Source organism: Pichia kudriavzevii, chromosome 2 (genome assembly GCF_003054445.1).
Source record: "Pichia kudriavzevii chromosome 2, complete sequence".
Classification (NCBI taxonomy): Eukaryota; Fungi; Ascomycota; class Pichiomycetes; order Pichiales; family Pichiaceae; genus Pichia; species Pichia kudriavzevii.
In genome coordinates this window covers 1,606,008-1,626,855 of record NC_042507.1, presented here as the reverse complement: position 1 = coordinate 1,626,855, position 20,848 = coordinate 1,606,008, and the positions used below count along the sequence as shown (strand labels likewise).

Here is a 20,848-nt window from a genome sequence, read left to right as displayed (position 1 = left end):
TAGCCGTTAATTTACATAGCTCCCTCCTTTCGATTCTCTCTTAAACGACTTTTGAAACTAGATTGCTTGTCAATCTCAACTGTTAAGTCACTAGTCCTAACAAATTGTAATTGAAAATCAATGGCAATATTCTGGCAGTCACACCCAGCACCATTGCATTACAACATATTTTTTGTTGCATATACTCGTACACTGATTTGTATCTTTTATATACTCTAACCCTTAAATATTAGCCCTTTATAAAGATAATGAGATATGTATATAGGTTTATATATATATCAATATCTTGCCACTATCTGTTTGCAAATATACTTCAATAATGATTCTCAATGATACCACCTGAGTTAATCTCGGTATTCCATCTCAACTCCTCTTCTGGATAACCCACATTTTTCGTAAAACCCAACATTTTCATCATCACAGTCTAGTATGGTCTTGTAACAGCCCCTTGATTTGGCTAGCTCACACAGGTAACGGATGATATATGCACCTAACTTTTTACCTCGAACGCTTTTATCAATAGCCACATCCTCGATATGCCCAACTTTAGAATATCCGTGTATAAGCTTGATCTCAATCAATAGCGTCGCTATGCCTACAACCTTGTTTGTTTCAATGTCTTTGATAACAAAAGTTTTATGGTTCTCGTTATCCTGTTGTAATTTTACAAATTTATTGAAATCTTCTCTTCTAACATCGCCCACAGTCGTCAACTGTGATAACACGTGTAATACACCATTATCGTAGTCTTCAACAGATAAATTACCGATACTGTAACGTGGTTCTAATATGCTGCAATCAACCATGTTGTCTGTGATGAAAGTAAACACGTAAACACTATATTCAACTCCAAATTCTTGCCTTATCCTTCAATAAACCGCGTTTGCAACCAGTCAATACATAAAAACAATTTGAGAAAAATACTAAAATAGGAAAGAGGTTCACAAATTAGAATTTTTTATGGCTCAATAGCATGCAATGAGAAAAAAAGAATAACAATATTTAATATAACACTTATAACAAAATACTAAAACAGTAGGCAGTGTAGTAAAAATAACCTGAAACAATAAAAAACAAAAAAGTAACAATAAAATAACCAAGGGTAATAAAATACCACAATCAACAAAAACTAAGTAGATGTCGATCGAGTCCTGGTGACCAAAGTATTCGGTATATATGACGAAAATGATCTCGTAGCATAAGATCCACTACTTCTCGGTGAAGAACGGTAATACAAACGATTAGAAGAACCTGCAGATGGGCCGGTGGATGAACCTGGTCTCGATGACGCCGTTGGTCTACTTGAGAATGTACCACTGGACTTCACTGAACTGGAGGCTGAACTCGACTTTCTGGACTCGGATCCTGATGAAACATGGGAAGAACCTGTAGAAGAGCCTGTAGATGATGCACCAGACGAACCTGGTCTCGATGACGCCGTTGGTCTACTTGAGAATGTACCACTGGACTTCACTGAACTGGAGGCTGAACTCGACTTTCTGGACTCGGATCCTGATGAAACATGGGAAGAACCTGTAGAAGAGCCTGTAGATGATGCACCAGACGAACCTGGTCTCGATGACGCCGTTGGTCTACTTGAGAATGTACCACTGGACTTCTCTGAACTGGAGGCTGAACTCGACTTTCTGGACTCGGATCCTGATGAAACATGGGAAGAACCTGTAGAAGAGCCTGTAGATGATGCACCAGACGAACCTGATCTCGATGACACCGTTGGTCTACTTGAGAATGTACCACTGGACTTCACTGAACTGGAGGCTGAACTCGACTTTCTGGACTCGGATCCTGATGAAACATGGGAAGAACCTGTAGAAGAGCCTGTAGATGATGCACCAGACGCACTGGATGCTCTCGATGAACCTGCAGATGGGCCGGTAGACGAACCTGGTCTCGATGACGCCGTTGGTCTACTTGAGAATGTACCACTGGATGTTCCTGATGGACGCATGTTACTAGATACTGCGGCCGCTGATGAACGTCTTACTGATGCAGAACTGGAGGCTGAACTGGAGGCTGAATTGGAGGCTGAACTCGACTTTCTGGACTCGGATCCTGATGAAACATGGGAAGAACCTGTAGAAGAGCCTGCAGATGATGCACCAGACGAACCTGGTCTCGATGACGCCGTTGGTCTACTTGAGAATGTACCACTGGACTTCACTGAACTGGAGGCTGAACTCGACTTTCTGGACTCGGATCCTGATGAAACATGGGAAGAACCTGTAGAAGAGCCTGTAGATGATGCACCAGACGCACTGGATGCTCTCGATGAACCTGCAGATGGGCCGGTAGACGAACCTGGTCTCGATGACGCCGTTGGTCTACTTGAGAATGTACCACTGGACTTCTCTGAACTGGAGGCTGAACTCGACTTTCTGGACTCGGATCCTGATGAAACATGGGAAGAACCTGTAGAAGAGCCTGTAGATGATGCACCAGACGAACCTGGTCTCGATGACGCCGTTGGTCTACTTGAGAATGTACCACTGGACTTCTCTGAACTGGAGGCTGAACTCGACTTTCTGGACTCGGATCCTGATGAAACATGGGAAGAACCTGTAGAAGAGCCTGTAGATGATGCACCAGACGAACCTGGTCTCGATGACGCCGTTGGTCTACTTGAGAATGTACCACTGGATGTTCCTGATGGACGCATGTTACTAGATACTGCGGCCGCTGATGAACGTCTTACTGATGCAGAACTGGAGGCAGAACTGGAGGCTGAATTGGAGGCTGAACTCGACTTTCTGGACTCGGATCCTGATGAAACATGGGAAGAACCTGTAGAAGAGCCTGTAGATGATGCACCAGACGCACTGGATGCTCTCGATGAACCTGCAGATGGGCCGGTAGACGAACCTGGTCTCGATGACGCCGTTGGTCTACTTGAGAATGTACCACTGGACTTCACTGAACTGGAGGCTGAACTCGACTTTCTGGACTCGGATCCTGATGAAACATGGGAAGAACCTGTAGAAGAGCCTGTAGATGATGCACCAGACGCACTGGATGCTCTCGATGAACCTGCAGATGGGCCGGTAGACGAACCTGGTCTCGATGACGCCGTTGGTCTACTTGAGAATGTACCACTGGATGTTCCTGATGGACGCATGTTACTAGATACTGCGGCCGCTGATGAACGTCTTACTGATGCAGAACTGGAGGCTGAACTGGAGGCTGAATTGGAGGCTGAACTCGACTTTCTGGACTCGGATCCTGATGAAACATGGGAAGAACCTGTAGAAGAGCCTGTAGATGATGCACCAGACGAACCTGGTCTCGATGACGCCGTTGGTCTACTTGAGAATGTACCACTGGACTTCACTGAACTGGAGGCTGAACTCGACTTTCTGGACTCGGATCCTGATGAAACATGGGAAGAACCTGTAGAAGAGCCTGTAGATGATGCACCAGACGAACCTGGTCTCGATGACGCCGTTGGTCTACTTGAGAATGTACCACTGGACTTCTCTGAACTGGAGGCTGAACTCGACTTTCTGGACTCGGATCCTGATGAAACATGGGAAGAACCTGTAGAAGAGCCTGTAGATGATGCACCAGACGAACCTGATCTCGATGACACCGTTGGTCTACTTGAGAATGTACCACTGGACTTCACTGAACTGGAGGCTGAACTCGACTTTCTGGACTCGGATCCTGATGAAACATGGGAAGAACCTGTAGAAGAGCCTGTAGATGATGCACCAGACGCACTGGATGCTCTCGATGAACCTGCAGATGGGCCGGTAGACGAACCTGGTCTCGATGACGCCGTTGGTCTACTTGAGAATGTACCACTGGATGTTCCTGATGGACGCATGTTACTAGATACTGCGGCCGCTGATGAACGTCTTACTGATGCAGAACTGGAGGCTGAACTGGAGGCTGAACTGGAGGCTGAATTGGAGGCTGAACTCGACTTTCTGGACTCGGATCCTGATGAAACATGGGAAGAACCTGTAGAAGAGCCTGTAGATGATGCACCAGACGAACCTGGTCTCGATGACGCCGTTGGTCTACTTGAGAATGTACCACTGGACTTCACTGAACTGGAGGCTGAACTCGACTTTCTGGACTCGGATCCTGATGAAACATGGGAAGAACCTGTAGAAGAGCCTGTAGATGATGCACCAGACGCACTGGATGCTCTCGATGAACCTGCAGATGGGCCGGTAGACGAACCTGGTCTCGATGACGCCGTTGGTCTACTTGAGAATGTACCACTGGACTTCTCTGAACTGGAGGCTGAACTCGACTTTCTGGACTCGGATCCTGATGAAACATGGGAAGAACCTGTAGAAGAGCCTGTAGATGATGCACCAGACGAACCTGGTCTCGATGACGCCGTTGGTCTACTTGAGAATGTACCACTGGACTTCTCTGAACTGGAGGCTGAACTCGACTTTCTGGACTCGGATCCTGATGAAACATGGGAAGAACCTGTAGAAGAGCCTGTAGATGATGCACCAGACGAACCTGGTCTCGATGACGCCGTTGGTCTACTTGAGAATGTACCACTGGATGTTCCTGATGGACGCATGTTACTAGATACTGCGGCCGCTGATGAACGTCTTACTGATGCAGAACTGGAGGCAGAACTGGAGGCTGAATTGGAGGCTGAACTCGACTTTCTGGACTCGGATCCTGATGAAACATGGGAAGAACCTGTAGAAGAGCCTGTAGATGATGCACCAGACGAACCTGGTCTCGATGACGCCGTTGGTCTACTTGAGAATGTACCACTGGACTTCACTGAACTGGAGGCTGAACTCGACTTTCTGGACTCGGATCCTGATGAAACATGGGAAGAACCTGTAGAAGAGCCTGTAGATGATGCACCAGACGCACTGGATGCTCTCGATGAACCTGCAGATGGGCCGGTAGACGAACCTGGTCTCGATGACGCCGTTGGTCTACTTGAGAATGTACCACTGGACTTCACTGAACTGGAGGCTGAACTCGACTTTCTGGACTCGGATCCTGATGAAACATGGGAAGAACCTGTAGAAGAGCCTGCAGATGATGCACCAGACGAACCTGGTCTCGATGACGCCGTTGGTCTACTTGAGAATGTACCACTGGACTTCACTGAACTGGAGGCTGAACTCGACTTTCTGGACTCGGATCCTGATGAAACATGGGAAGAACCTGTAGAAGAGCCTGTAGATGATGCACCAGACGAACCTGGTCTCGATGAACCTGTAGATGATGCACCAGACGCAGAGAGTGTAGTTGATGTAGTAAGGCTATATGTTGCTTTACTAGACGAGAATGTGTCTGGATTACTCGTAGTTGGTTTGATAGCCGATGTGGGTGGATTGGTGGTGGGTGTTGTGTGGGACGAAACACTGTTAGAATTAGTGGACTCATTGTTTAGAGGATTGGTGGAAGAATTCACCACGACAGATGATGAGCTGTAATACACGGTAGTGTCGGAAGAGACAACAGAGAAATGTGAAGATTCATTTGAGAGGGTTGATGATATTCTAGGGGTTGTATGTCTCGATTGGGTTGAAGTTATTGATTCTGATGTTGTTGTCCCAGTGCTTGAAGTTGAAAAATTAGACGATTTTGTACCCTCATTTGAGGTTGACGCGGAAGTTGAAGATTCGTTAGAAATGCCCGTAGATGTAGTAAATATGGATGATGAGGAATTAAGCGAGGTAAGTGTCGAAGCCAGCGAAGTTGTTGTACTATCAGTTGGAGTAACATTGGAACTGGTTGGTTCACTGTGAATCGATGTTGAAACTGTTGATGATGAACTACTTGATGTGAGGTCAGAACTTGTTGACGACAAGATTGTAGAGACAAAAGTGGAAGAGACAGAAGAAGAGGCTAAAATTGGCGATGAAATTGACGGGATACTTTGAGAGGAATTTGTCTCGGAATCGATTGAAGGGGACGTTGACAAGTCAGAAGAAAATATGGTAGAACCAGAGGTACTGACTGTGATCTCGGAAGTTGTTGATAAGGAGCTCTGTAAAGTAACTGAAGTACCCGCCGAAGTAGGTTGAGACAGGGTGATTTCAGATGAAAAGGAGAGAACATCACTGGAAACTTCAACTGAAGAAGACAGGGAAGAAGAAGATTCAGAAGAAATATGTTGCGACAAAGAAGATGCTTCATATGAAGTTGATGAAATAGAGATAATGCTGGAACTATCCAAGGCGGTCGAAGTAGTACCCAATGGAGTTGAGCCCTCAAGAGACGAGGACTCGCTTGTGTCCGTGTATCTTTTTGAAGGTTGTTCCTGGTTTGAAGTTGGTAGTGTTTGTAAAGTTGAGCTGAAGGTTGTAGATGTGAAAGGGGATTTGGATGCCCCATTACCAAATGGAAGAAACGATGAATAGTAAACGGTTACTGTGTCAATTGGACAGTCATTGGCCAACGAAGCAAGGTCTATGGTTTCGGCCAAGGATATCAATGATGACATCCATGGCAACCAAAACTTGATCTTCATTTTTGGTGTTATTACCTAAGACTGACTGATGTGAATGTGGTAAAAATGGGGGTTGAGGTGGGGGTAAATGAGGAAAAAAAGTGTAGAGATTAAGGAAAAGAAAAAGAGTTTACCAGGTAGAGTTGTTGAGGAAGCATACAAGCTGTAAAGTGGATTAAGGGTAGGTATAATCTTTGCATCAACAACACGGAAATGTGGTTACCATCTTCGACCAAAGTGTTGATGGGTTTATCCATACCTTGCATAAACAGTGGGATCCATATTTTTGCTATTTGCTTCCATTCATCAAAGAGAGAAGCGACAATTATGATTGCTCTCTGCGGCTCGAGGCATCGCCGAAAACGTGCGGAATTATTGCCAAAACCGTTAGAGTTGCACTTTGGTAACAATTAAGATCTGCGGAAATACTCTAGCTTAGTTCTCGTTCATTCGAGCCCAGACCTTTAACTTCATCTATACTTGATCTGCATGCAATGCTAGTTGTAGTTATGGGAACAGGTTGGAAGGAGATGATTTCCGCAAAGGCCAATAGTGACCAAACGGGAAAAAGAAGACAAAACAAATGTACTCTTTCCCACTATTTGACAAGTGAATGCCATAGAAGAAGTTCCACCTACGCTCTCTCTATTATTTGTAAATGCTGTTAGTGGCGAAAACAGTAGTTTACAGTGTGACAGCACAATATAAGGCCAAACACAAAGAAGGAGGCGAGGACAAATCCTAGAACAAAGACAAAGGCAGGGCCAAAGACGAAAGTCAATACGAAAAGTGGCGGGTCATAACTATAAACTGCAGCAACGATCTTCGTTTCCTTTACCCCCCCCTCATTTTATGTCCTCCCAACTTATGTCCGCGGACATAATAATTCTACTATGTGGATTGTCGAAAGTGTAGTGTTAGAGTTTGGGGCTTTAAGCCGTAATATCGTGTACTCCTTGTTCTACCAACGAAAACATCAGCTCACTAATACCTCAACTCGCTGGAGAATCTTAGTCACATCTCGGCATTATAGACTATATTTTCTCTAGTGCGCTATTTGGTAGTGAATGGGTCTAAAAGAGACTCTTCAAATAGGATGGGGCGGCGGAGATCCTGATCGAGGAGGGAGGAGGGTTTGCAGATATTGAAGATAGCCGATTGCGGACATTATCTTGCTCTGCTCTGAGTTAGTTGAATGTGTTGCGCGAAAATAGACATGCGAGAACTGAGAGCCATGCAGGAATAAATCCATTTCAATTGTTTCTAGGGGATGTAGAGGTCGAACAAAAGACACACTCACATATGCAAATGGGCCAGCCATATATATATATATATATATATATATATGTGTGTGTGTGTGTGTGTGTTTGGCTATTGCAGCTATAGCTATACTCCTTAGCTGTAGTACTAGTGATAGTTGTGTTTATTGTAATAATGATAGTTGTATTTATAGTTATATGTATATAGTTGTGTTTATAATTATACTCACAGTTGTTTATGTAAAATGGCCAATTCTTCACCACAGCAACCCAACCTACTGGAAGTAAAAACAGGCGCATCATTCAATTTCGGAAAGGAGAGGTATTTCTATTTTGGCTCGACATTGTACTTCATCGAAATACCCATGGCAGCAAGCTCACTGTCCAAATACTTGAGGACAAAGGGAATGGCAACAGTCGCAGTGTTGCCTCCCCCAATGAACCTCTTTCCAGAACCGTCTTCCCAAACGTCACCGTTCTCAAGGAGGTTCGAACGGTGGCCACCATTTCGGCCGTCGATTCTAGTGGCACACCTTCTGCAACGCATGCTTTCGCCACCACCAACACGTGGAACAGAAACTTGGGTACTCAACAGCCCTCCACAGTCTCTACAGATACTCGAATGTGTGTAGTCCGAACAATTCAACAACCGATCTAGTAGAAGATATGATGTACCATGGCCAATCAACGCGTCTCTCTCCATCTCACCTACTCTGATACCACCATGCCTCTTTCTACCCTTAACAGGTTGCATGGTCAAACTATTCACCGGACCAGTAGACCGCACTTGGAACTTATCGTTGACCATGTGTCTCAAACGTTGGTAATAGACAACACCAATATAAATGTCCGCCCTCAATTCTTCACCCGTTGCACCAGAATAAAGTGGCTCGTTACCGTGATAATTGTAACCAGCCGCCTTCAATTGCTCACCAAAGAAATCCGCAGGAATGTCATTCTCGTTGAACTTCCATGGTGTAGCATCTTGTGCAATACCATGCAATGCACCAGCCTTACCAGCTAAAGACTCGACAAACATACCAATGGTCATACGGGAAGGGAAAGCATGTGGATTGATAATAACATCAGGCTGAATTCCCGATTCGGAGAATGGCATGTCAATTTGTGGCCACTTTCTCGAGCACACACCCTTTTGACCATGTCTGGATGAAAACTTATCACCAATCAACGGCTGTCTTGTGACCCTGAACTTGATTGTAATTGTCTGACATTCAGTATTACCATTGTCATCGGAAATCAGTTTGACTTCTTCAATAAATGCAGGCTCACTAGAATGGTATGTCTTGACTTTGGTTTTACCCAGAACCTCATCATAGTATGCACAGATTGGATCACCTTCTTCGACATTAACGCCAATATACGGCAACCCGTCTTCATCCAACTTTTCCCTCCATTCTGCAGGGCTCTCATCTGGTCCAAATCCGAAATGTTGGGTAATCGGATCATTCCTACGTCTCGACTGGCTCAAATCAATTTTCTCAACTTTATAAACAACACCATAAGCAAAACCTCTCTCATCTGCAGACTTGTTGATAATCATCGCATCATCCATATCATAACCTGTGTATGAAATCACCGCAACAACGGCATTGGTACCATTAGGGAAATTGTCCATTCCATAATCGTCATACAGATTTGCCTTAACGATCGGTGTCTGACCAGCTTGCAACCTATATAATTTATTATCTGATCTGTGCATCAACGCAACACCTGGAGTACCCATAGTTTGCTTACCCATTTGACATTGGTACATATTTCTCGGAGACTGGTTGAAATCGGAAAATGGAGTTAAGTTTGCAAGGATAGATAGAATATTAGTTGGCGAAAATTCACAATGAGAGTGAACGTTGTTCTCAATTTCATCAGGTACAACGGCAATATTCATAAATACTTGTTCAAATGGACCAACAATGTCCCTTTTATTCAAAGGTAAGTAGTTTACAGGCCTAATCATACGAGAACAACCACCAAATAGATATAAACCTGGATATTGACCATGATTTGATGGTGGAACGTAACCGATTTCAAGAGACAGTGGAATGCCATGTTTCTTACCATCCTCAACCTTCCAATATCTTAGTGTGTCGGCAATCAATTTACCTTGTTCGTGTGTCGTATAGCCAATGATCTTACCATCCAATTGGACACAACAAGTATTAGGACCTGCAATTGAAGTTGCCGAGCTAGTTGGTTTTACACCCAACTTGAACAGTATACTAGGAATATTACTGGTATCGATGTTTTCGGTGGTAATTTCACATTTGTGTGCCAAATGGTTCAACAAACCACAAGGAGAACCATCCGGTGTATGGACAGGACACAAAAACCCCCAAGATTCAGGTAACAACTTTCTGACAGTAGTGGTCTTTAATTCAGCAAAGAAAGAACCTCTATGAACCATTCTGAAATGAGAAATAAATCTATGGAAGTTAATTTTTTCTGCAACCACAGTATAACCACTAACTTGTTGTAAATCCAGGCCCGATTGGGAGACCAAGTTACCTGTAGACAAGAAATATTGAAGCTTCTGACCGATATTTTCATTGATTCTTGAAAATACCCTAGTCATGTATTTCCGGTCATTAAAATTAACTGCAATGCCTCTAGTAATGTCAGATTGGATCTGTAACCTAATACTTTGTAGATATTCATCGATCTTTTCCTTCAAGATCATACCATAAAGGAATCCACCTAGCAAGATTTCTTGGTGTTGAGTAGAATCCGGGTTATCTGGAGAACACTCACCTGCAACAAGGGAGTACAACTTTCTGATCATAAAACACAATAACCTAAACTTATCGGCATTATTATCCAAATGAACAAGCACAATTCTATTTAAAACTTCATTACCAACATCAATGTCGGTCATGTTTGGTGTGGCACCAAAGACAACCCTGAATTTTTTACCAAGATAAGCAACCGACTCTTTGTTTGAATTCAACTTGTACTGTTTGAAGGTTCTCAATAGCAATTCCAATCTATCAGTAAGGAAAGAGTTGTCAACATCGGAACCAACAATACCATCAAAAATTTCCTTATCGGATGTCTCAATAAGTGCCTTAAGAATAAGAGTAACAGGAACCAAATATTCATTCTTTCTCCACGAAAATCTGAATGTAACATTACCATCATTTAAATAATGTAGCACATTGGTTTGCGAAGATTGATCTGGTCTAACTGATCTTAGTTGGACACCATAAGCAGTATAAGAAGCACCTCTATTGGCAAATGAGGGTCTAATTATAGCCATCGGATGATTTCTTCTTTGAACAATCAACATTCTGATCAACTTCTCAATACCGTTGACTATGAAGTACCCACCAAGCTCATCGGACTCTTCTCTCATTTTCACCAATTGATCTGGAGAAGCACCATTCAAATGACATCTATTCGATTGGACCATAACTGGTAGTTGACCTGCATCTCTGATTTCCGTAATTTCTTCCGCTGGCTCGTCATTGACTTTCCAAGCCAACTTCAAAAGTAATCTACCTTTGTAAGTTGTCAACCTTTCTCTACACTCACTTGGGTAGGTGTTTCTATTCACAGACAGTTTGTCAGTTAATGGGACAGATGGTTTGGCTATCTGCACAGAATCAACGCGGATAGATAACTTGTTTGGACCAATCTTGTCTTGGTCTTTACTGTCGTAAATAACTTTAGTACCGATATCCTTGACAGCCAAGTTGAGAATATTACCATCAGTCAAAGCATTGAATGAGCCGATATGAGGTTTAACTGCATTGGTGAGCAATGGATACGCGGAGGAATCCTTTGGTGGATTTTGAAACCTTTTCTCTCTCTCCAACGTTCTGAACTCAGCCTTCGTCATTGTCCTGTGTATAGCTGGCTGCTCCCGTTAGTTAACCAGTCGAACTTTTGACAAATTGCACAGATTTTGTAAACTAGTTGGAGTTTTTTTTCATGAAAGATTTAGAGATTTCAAAACACTCAAAAAAAAAATTTTCAAATTTTTTTTCAAATTGAGAGAAAAAAAAAGTAAAAAAACGAAATATAAAGAAAATTGCCATAAATGCGAAACTACCCAAATAGGAGATTTTATTTTTGTTTCCGAATATTCCCCGATTAGGAAATCGGCATTTGCTTTTTTTCTTTTTTTTTTTTTTTTTTTTTTTTACCGTTGCTCTTTCCAGAAACCTGAATTTTTCACATGTGTCGAAAAAGCCTTATATACGAAAATTCAATGACTCAAGAGGTACATCCACAACGTGTTGTATACACTTGGTCGATTCCACCCTATTTTTGGTCTATATTTTGAGCCAACATGAAGATTACAGAGAAGCTACAACAGGCACATAGGGCAGAAGATGCTCCAGCGACATTTTCGTTTGAGTATTTCACTCCGAAGACGTCACAGGGTGTCCAGAACCTATACGATAGAATGGATAGAATGTACAACTTGAATCCTCTGTTCATTGATATTACATGGAATGCCGGCGGAAGGTCATCGAACTTAACATCTGAAATGGTCCATACTACATCTACTGTTTTAGGTTTGGAAACATGCATGCACCTGACATGTACCAACATGCCATTAGAGCTCATTGATAATGCTTTACAACAAGCATACGATTCTGGATGCCAAAATATTTTGGCGCTTAGGGGCGACCCACCACTAGATGGATCTGAATCGACTGGTGACTTCAAATACGCAAAGGATTTGATTAGACATATCAGAAATAAATTTGGTGACTATTTTTGCATTGGTGTTGCAGGATATCCAGAAAACCATCCTGAAGAAGCCGATGAGATGAAAAATTTACAATATTTGAAGATCAAGCAAGACGAAGGCGCTGATTTTGTTGTTACCCAATTGGCCTATGATGTGAACATTTTCATTGAATGGGTTCAAAAATGTAGACAAGTTGGAATTACAATGCCGATTATTCCTGGAATCATGCCAATCTCAAACTATAACGCTTTTTTAAGAAGGGCAAAGTGGAATGAAGTATCAATTCCTCAGAGCTTCTTAGATAGACTAGAGCCAATCAAGGATGACGATGCTAAAGTGAGGGAGGAAGGCGCATTATTAATGACTGAATTTTGTAGCAAACTACTTGAATCCAAACTAATCAACCATTTACACTTCTATACCATGAACTTGGAGAAATCAACATTGATGCTACTAGAAAATTTGAACCTAATTTCTTGTGCTTCCAAAATAAATTATGAAAATGAAAACTCAAAACCTTGGAGGAGATCGCTCAATCCTTCCAGAGAAACCGAGAACGTTAGACCAATCTTTTGGAAAAATAGAAAATTCTCTTATATCCAACGTACCAATGCATGGGACGAATTCCCAAATGGTAGATGGGGAGACTCCAGGTCGCCTGCTTTTGGTGGATTAGATTTGCTAGAACATGAAATTATTCGTCATTCACCTGCAAAAATATTGTCATTGTGGGATAAACCATCCAACCCCATGGAATTAGGTAACTTAATAATTGCATACCTTGAAAACAGAATTCATTGTTTACCATGGTCAGATACGCAAGTTACTTCCGAAATCGAGCCAATAAAACAATCCTTGATTGATTTGAATAAACACGGTGTGTTGACTATCAATTCACAGCCGAAAATAAACGGTGTTAGATCTGACGACCTTGTTTTTGGATGGGGTCCTTCTAATGGTTATGTGTATCAAAAGCAATATCTGGAATTTCTACTTCCAAAATCTAAAATGAATTTTTTGATTTCGAAAATTGAATCTGTCAATAAAGAATATAACTATAATATTCTGAATTATTTTATTGCTGATGCTGATTCCAACAATGTCCTAGGATCCAATGTTATCGAATCTGCTGATGTGAACGCCGTCACATGGGGATGCTTCCCAGGTAAAGAGGTTGCACAACCTACCATTGTGGAGAAAGTCTCTTTTATTGCATGGAAGGATGAATTGTTCCTCATTTTGAAGAAATGGTCAAATGTCCTGAAATCATCTTTGGTTGATGCACAAACCCAGCCCGATGAGAACGATAGGCTCAGCGATCTGAACAGTGCTAATTTCATCGAAAGCTTAATCAACGAATATGTTCTAGTTAACATTGTTGATAATGATTATGTCCATCCCAGTGATAGAATTTTCTCCCTATTCAATGATATTTGAAGAATCAACACGACAATATAAAATAAACATATAATTCAGTTATCTGATTCCACGCTCATTTCAACACACAACTATTGCATTTCAAATTTAACTTCGTTTAGTTTTTTTTTATTTCAACATGGTTTTAACGTCTTTCAACATAGAATAAAGGCTGGTCCATTCTCAACGCCCGAACCGCCGCTTTTTTTTAATTGCATACATTTTTATGCCCGCTTAACTATCATTGATAGATTAATCTTTTCTACGTCCTCAACGGATCATTCATATTCACTTGTTTCTGTATATTTGTAAATAATAATGATATAAAACAAAGATAATAAACATTTAATATAAAGGCATTGGTAAGTGGTACATCTCGGTGGGTAGTTCTTGTCAAAGAGGGTATTACAAATGGAATCAGATACCAAAATGAGAAACTTTAACCCAATGTGTAGATATCATATAGAAGCCACAATTCCAAAATTTGTGTGGCTCTAAAAGACATTGGAAAAAGTTTCTAACTCTGCCTTACTTGAAAATGAAAACTAACAGTTCGGCTATTGGCAGTCGCACGTTGCTCGGCTGTAGGAGAATAGCCGATTCAACATTTTCACTGCTCGACATTTGATGTTTATAGATGGAGTGTAAATTTTTGCGTCTGGAATTTAGACCATTTCAGAAGAGATTTTAAGAATCCACAAAAGCAACAACAAATCATAAATCAATGCTGCTCTGTTCTCTCACTAATACACCAACGGAGAATCCGGTATTATCCCTGAAATCAAAGTGTATTTTTGATGGAGAAACACTTGAAACATATATTACCACAAATGGGAAAGACCCAATAAACAACGAGCCGATGGACAAAACAGATATTGTTCCGATATCCAGACTATCTGCTACACAACGAATGCCACAGCTGGAGGAATTGAGTAAGCCCGAGTACTCGTCAATACCTACCATGCTAACTGCTTTTCAAAATGCGTGGGATTCACTGAGTATAGAATTGTTCCAATTACGAAATGAATTGAACCAAACTAAAAAAGAACTTTCTTTAGCGTTGTATAAGCAAGATGCCGCTGTTCAAGTTGCTGTTGAAGCTTGTAAGGAAAGGGATGATGCAAGGTATGCACTCTCAAAGCTGGTTGTTGATGGATCAGTTTCTAATGACAGTGGTGGAAACAACACTAATGGAATAAATGGAAAAAATGAAGTCGACGATGTTGTGCTGACTGACGACTGGGATGATGCCGTCAGGATGCTCAAAGAGGAGCAAAGCAGATTATTGCAGATACACAAAACTGAAAATAAGTCAAGGAAGGGAAAGTCGCCTATAATTCCACTATTAGCAGATTCCCAGTCTTTAAAGATACAATTATATGAGAATACTGAATTATTGGGTACATATGGTACCGTATCTAAGGTTCGGTTAAACAAGGCAGAAGCAATCATCAAGTATGATTCTGGAAATGTTCTACTAATCAATCTTGGAGAGCAGCTAGAATTGTTGAATAAAATGAAATCAACAGTTGGATCGTGCATATTTTGGATGACAAATGAGCCATATTTAATATCAGAAGTGCCACGTAAAGGCCGTAAAAGAAAGAACGACGGAGAAATCAAGCATGAATATCAGCTCACTAATCTCAGAACGAAAGAGGTTCAAAAGATAAACACTTCTTTGAACATCATCAACGTTGAGTCACACCCTTCCTTATCTCTATTTGTTGTTGCTTCGGAAACAGAATTTGAAGTTTTCAATAATATGACCAGTCTATTTATTCAACAATGGGATGGAAAAATAAAGGATATTAAATTTCATCAAGATGGTATACTTATTGGATTGTCCACAGAAACAGGTATTATTATTTATGACTTAGCTGATCGTGGGTCTAAGTTAAGTATTGAGTGTGCCGAACTTTTAGATTTCAGCTTTGCGGCTAATGGATACAATATTTTTGTTTCAAATCCAGATAAAATCATGCTTTATGATATCCGTAAGAACAAATTTACTATGGAGACACCCTTGGCAGATTTACAGAAAAATGGTTTTGTGTTCGACATGTATACATCAATTGTTATATCGGGGAATCAATATACCGCATCGGCCAACGGTAAAGTATGGAGTGAACCTTGTCAGTTACACAATTCAGAATACAATGTTTTAGCTATTTGGGGGTCTGATTCTAAATTACTTGTGACAGACAATGAAAATATATACGTTGCAAAACTTGTAAACTAAATACTTTCTGTAATATATAGTAGACGTTCTTTTTATACCAGCAATGTGTGTTATTCAGACCTTGGTCGCAGGGAAAGTGAAAGTGTTGTTTAGATCGACCTCACCAAAGGACAAAGGGCCGACATATGGTTGAATATTATAACCCAATTTAAAATGGCCAGTTCGACCATGAAGCTCGGGATCGTAATCCCAAATGGAATATTTTGACTTCAAGTTCTTATAATTAATGTACATTTTGTCTTTCTCTGTCAAAATCTTGTCCCACACAACCAACTTGTTAGATTTATTATCATCGCTTCCAAAAACATCATCCAATTCTACATAAACATAAGTGAATATTTGTTTGGTATTCCAGTCCACCAAATCAGAAAAGTCTGCAACGATATCAAATTTAAATCTTGCGTTTTCTTTTGGGGTGTTCTTTGTAGCACCATAGTTTCTTGTATTCTTCAGTGTTACTATAGGCTTGCTACTCCTAAACCTCAATGAGTTAACAGATCCTTGTGGAATTGCCAAAGTCATTATTGATACCAGCGCAATTGCTGCAAAACAAAAGGTAGTTACTATTGAACTCAAAGTACTGACTCTTTGTGCTAATGAGTGCATATGTGGCTCGATCTTGTGATGGTGTCTCTTTGCTTAATGAAAGATATCAAAGATAACAATGTATAAGGACGCTGCTATTATGTTAAGCGTGCCTCAAATTCATGCAATTGCCCGCACATTAAGAAAACTATAAACTAATCTCATCTTTAGCAACGTCCATAAAGTAAACAGACTCAAGTCGCATTCATGAAAAATAGATTTATAAACTTAGATTCTGTATACATGCTGCCCCACACTTTTAGTGGCCAATGGTGAACTGCATGTTTATAAAAAGAATTTAGCTAGTTAGAAAAGACACATGATATCATACATAAAATATATACAAGAAAATATTTGTTAGAGTTTGAAAATATAATACACGAATTAGTCTGACCTGTTTATAGTCTATTAAGGTCAATGCTTCCAACAAAATGTGTCTTTTTCCTTCTAGCCTCTCTTTCTTTTCTTTTCATTTCTTTGAAGGCTTCTTCCCTCTCTTTATTCAGTTTTTCCATCTCCATTTTTAGAGATTTTTTCTTTTCGAGTAGTTCGTGCTTCTCGGAACTCTTTGAACACAAACTACTTCTTGGCAAATCTTCAAGATCAGTCAAAGTGTGGAGCTGTTTGGTGATTTCAGATAGGGCTGTTCTGCATTGCAACATCCTAGTTTCATATCCAATTTGTCTCTCTACCCTCCGCATGCTCATGTGCCTCTTGGTCCTTAAAGTCCTCACCTTCAACTTGTTCCTCAAATCCCTGTGGAAAATCTTACGAAGCTTTCTCATTCGTAGGTAACTACTACGCATGTGTCTTCTTTCTTTCATCATTTGTCCCAAGTTCTTCATTAGGTATTTTTTAGGAGACTCTGTAATACTAGACAAAAACAATTCCTTTTGTTCTGGGGTCAATTGGGTGTCTAAACTGATCGAGATATTTTTCATTATAGCCGGGTAGGCGTCATTGTTCAAACGATAAACCGGTTTAGTAATTATTCCTGGTATTTGGTCAGTACCATACCTTAAGGACATGTGCTTCATATGTTTATTTCGAATATGATGAGGTAACAGATAGGTATCTAGAAAGGTTGCAGTTTCCTCTAACAACTCGGGATGCTCGCTTAAGAATAGAGCAGTTTCATTTAAGTTTTTGTTGCTGAATATGATACCCTTGGACATCAAATCTTCGACGATCTCATTAACCTCATTCAACCTACCTAAAAATTCAAGTTGTTTGAGTCGATATATCCAGATATCATAATGTGATTTCTTGATCCAATTGGGTATCTTAACTTGTGCATCAGTTTTGGAAAATTTAGACTCGTCATATTGAATCTGTAAATACGAGTCATTAAACACATCTAATCTGTTGAATTCACTGGACTCGTTAAACTTACTAGCCAACCTTTCATCTTTGAATCTTGCACGTTCACTATATTTCATGATAATTTTAGAAAACCTCTCATAACAGTTATTGAAATCAACCCATCTTTCTTCTTTCCCCAACAACAACAATTCTATATTTAAGATATGGACATTATCTAGCAAATTATCTCTTGCTAGCTCAACATACATTTCAAATAATCTTCTAGCTTCAACTACGCTTTTGTACTCTAATATAGCTTTTATAATTAGCTTAAAAGACATTGGATTTATGTCATCATTGAGCTTACCAAATTTATCCACTCTTCTATTCGTCAAAAATTCTTCAAGAATGACTATAGTTTCGTCAATGCTATTTCTTGCAACCCATGGCATCGACACATTACTTTGCAATATTAGCGAATACATTTTTGGTGACGGAGTAACATCAAATCTAAGAGATATTCCGACTATCTTCTTAGTTAGCCAAGGTCTGTGTGTTCTGAATGCAGAAAATATCATTTGGTTGAAAACAATTGCAGGAAGTATCTCAATTTTCAGTTTTTGCTTGATTTCATTCAATTTCAAGACAATACCAAAAGAGCCGTTTTTTCTAACCCAATAAGCCATGTATGAAATGTAAGCTTTAATATCCAAATCGCCTCTCTGTGAATGAATATTGTAAGCCCTTGACCAGATTTTTTCAAACATTTTCACGTCACTAAATTTAATCGCAGCTTCAAGTGCTAACAAGCTATCTTTGTACAGTATTTCATTTTCTTGCATCATTAGGTAGCTATCGACTATAAGGTTATACCTTTGAGCATGATAGTGGCATTTCATTATCCATCTCGTATCTTCTCTATCTACTGCTAAATTGAATTTTGGATAATAGTCTGTAAGGATCAAGGACACTGTCTTGTAATCCCCTATTTCAGAAAGTTTCTCAAAAATAGGAGGAAAAAAAAACTTATGTAATCTTGCGTTTTTGTTGGTCAATTCATCGAGTACCAAAAGCATAGAATGAACATCTCCAATTGAAGTCAATGCTTGAAGCATCAAACCATAAGATCTAGGAGAAAGTTCCACTTTATAATGAGAATACGCAGTAAACCATTGCAAAGCTTCGTTGTAGGATTTGTTTCTAAGAAAACACTGAATAATAGCACAGAGAACTTGGTCATTTGGACTGAATCCCCTTTTGAGAAAATTTTCCCATAACTCCATCACTATCTTGTTAGTACCTGCACGCAGAGACAATGCAGTCAAAAGGATAGTGTATTGTTCCTTAGTAACCGCCTCGTTGTGTGCAAAACACTTGAAATATAAGCTCTCCAATTCAGACCATTCCTTATTGCGTGCTAAAATTAACAAAATTGGGTTCAATGTCTCCTCTGATTCAAATGTTGGATCTTCTGCTAGACATTGATTAAGAAATGTTTTAGCTTTTGAGTCTTGTTTCAAAGTGTTTAATGACCTAAGATATCCAATTTTATCTGATCTTGTTATATTCAATGATAACTTGATCTTCAACAGAAAAAATACCGAGGCCAATTTTGGTATACTTTCATATTTGCTATGAGTGTATATCAAAACCGATAATACCCTGCTTAGCTTTCTTTCTTCGTAATTGAGAACTGCTTCAAATTTTCTAGGAACGTAATGTATCTTATTATTTTTCAAGTACAAAATGGAGGGGATTTCGTTGTCATATCTTAGTTCCTCTCCATAATAACAGAATTCGTACCAAAGCTTAAATTTCAAAGTAGGATAATCTTTGGGAATGCTAGATATCAGTTTATACTTAAAGGAATCTGTATCTATGTTGCTTTTATCAAAATGAGGGCGTATAAACTTTTCTAAAAATGCAAACTGCAAATCAAACCGATTATCGATTTCTGAAGAATACGTGACAAACAACTGTGAAATTAACGAAGGCGGAAAGTATTGCATCATATGGGTAGACTGGTTAAGATATCGATAAAGTTCCATTTTGGAGTTTGAATCAAAGCGTCTGTACAAAGCTGAGCATATACGAAGTGTGAAAAATTTCTGGCCTTCTTTTAACCCCTTGTCAAAAAATAAGTTATCAAGGATCGATTTGGCATCTTCAAATGCTATTGCATTGGAAAGTTCTATTAACTGTCTGATTGTAGCATCTGAAGCTAACCGATCAAGTTTTTTCCATACATTCGGCACTTTCTCGTACCTAAAAGTTTCACAGAATAGGAATAGATCATCCGAAGTTCCAAATTTGTCAAATATATCAATCATTTTGCTGTATTGGTTGAATTTGAAAAACGCTCTATAATGCGGTTTAACATTACAGAGCAACTTATATCCTATCTCGAGCTCTTCATTAGCATAAAGCCAATTAAACAATTTGGACACTTCTGTAATTATATCAGGTGTAAACCCATCGGGTGACATGCCTTCAAAATATTTCCATTCTTTGAGAAATTCATCATATCTATAAAGTGCCTCTTTATGAATTTCTTGTGGGCTCAAAGAAGTGTCACGTATTATTCCATCGCAGTAATATCGTGTGGATGAAAATTGTCGAGCGGGCAAAATCTCATGTTTTAATAAACTTGTTGATATTAAAACGGGGTTTGAACATACTGTTATACTACTTCGTAGCAAGTAGGAAAGTGAAACTCTGGGCGTTTCAATGGGGTGCAGAATATTTTTTGCCTTGGCAGTTAATCCCAAACGCAACCTGCTCATCTTACTTTATTACTTTAGCTGTAAAATTACACTGTGTAATAAAGATAGATAATATTAGATGAATAGTATAGTGAAACCCCTAAATTT

General features: G+C 40.0%; 7 protein-coding genes across 7 annotated transcripts; 2 read left to right on the top strand and 5 right to left on the bottom strand.

Annotated features, from left to right (window-relative positions):
• Positions 1-344: 344 nt before the first annotated feature.
• On the bottom strand, positions 345-806 carry C5L36_0B07670 (uncharacterized protein; the record flags this gene model as incomplete). The annotated part of the gene is made up of 1 exon (XM_029465136.1): positions 345-806. The coding sequence occupies one exon, from the start codon at positions 804-806 to the stop codon at positions 345-347; it is 462 nt and encodes a 153-aa protein (XP_029320995.1).
• A 323-nt stretch (positions 807-1,129) lies between these two features.
• On the bottom strand, positions 1,130-6,481 carry C5L36_0B07660 (uncharacterized protein; the record flags this gene model as incomplete). Its single annotated transcript, XM_029465135.1, has 1 exon — positions 1,130-6,481. The coding sequence occupies one exon, from the start codon at positions 6,479-6,481 to the stop codon at positions 1,130-1,132; it is 5,352 nt and encodes a 1,783-aa protein (XP_029320994.1).
• A 1,566-nt stretch (positions 6,482-8,047) lies between these two features.
• C5L36_0B07650 (uncharacterized protein) lies at positions 8,048-11,572 on the bottom strand (the record flags this gene model as incomplete). The annotated part of the gene is made up of 1 exon (XM_029465134.1): positions 8,048-11,572. The coding sequence occupies one exon, from the start codon at positions 11,570-11,572 to the stop codon at positions 8,048-8,050; it is 3,525 nt and encodes a 1,174-aa protein (XP_029320993.1).
• A 453-nt stretch (positions 11,573-12,025) lies between these two features.
• Positions 12,026-13,870, top strand: C5L36_0B07640 (uncharacterized protein; the record flags this gene model as incomplete). The annotated part of the gene is made up of 1 exon (XM_029465133.1): positions 12,026-13,870. One exon carries the CDS (start codon positions 12,026-12,028, stop codon positions 13,868-13,870), a length of 1,845 nt encoding a protein of 614 aa, XP_029320992.1.
• A 703-nt stretch (positions 13,871-14,573) lies between these two features.
• Positions 14,574-16,091, top strand: C5L36_0B07630 (uncharacterized protein; the record flags this gene model as incomplete). Its single annotated transcript, XM_029465132.1, has 1 exon — positions 14,574-16,091. The coding sequence occupies one exon, from the start codon at positions 14,574-14,576 to the stop codon at positions 16,089-16,091; it is 1,518 nt and encodes a 505-aa protein (XP_029320991.1).
• Positions 16,092-16,145: 54 nt separating this feature from the next.
• C5L36_0B07620 (uncharacterized protein) lies at positions 16,146-16,697 on the bottom strand (the record flags this gene model as incomplete). Its single annotated transcript, XM_029465131.1, has 1 exon — positions 16,146-16,697. The coding sequence occupies one exon, from the start codon at positions 16,695-16,697 to the stop codon at positions 16,146-16,148; it is 552 nt and encodes a 183-aa protein (XP_029320990.1).
• Positions 16,698-17,074: 377 nt separating this feature from the next.
• On the bottom strand, positions 17,075-20,761 carry C5L36_0B07610 (uncharacterized protein; the record flags this gene model as incomplete). Its single annotated transcript, XM_029465130.1, has 1 exon — positions 17,075-20,761. The coding sequence occupies one exon, from the start codon at positions 20,759-20,761 to the stop codon at positions 17,075-17,077; it is 3,687 nt and encodes a 1,228-aa protein (XP_029320989.1).
• Positions 20,762-20,848: the final 87 nt, after the last annotated feature.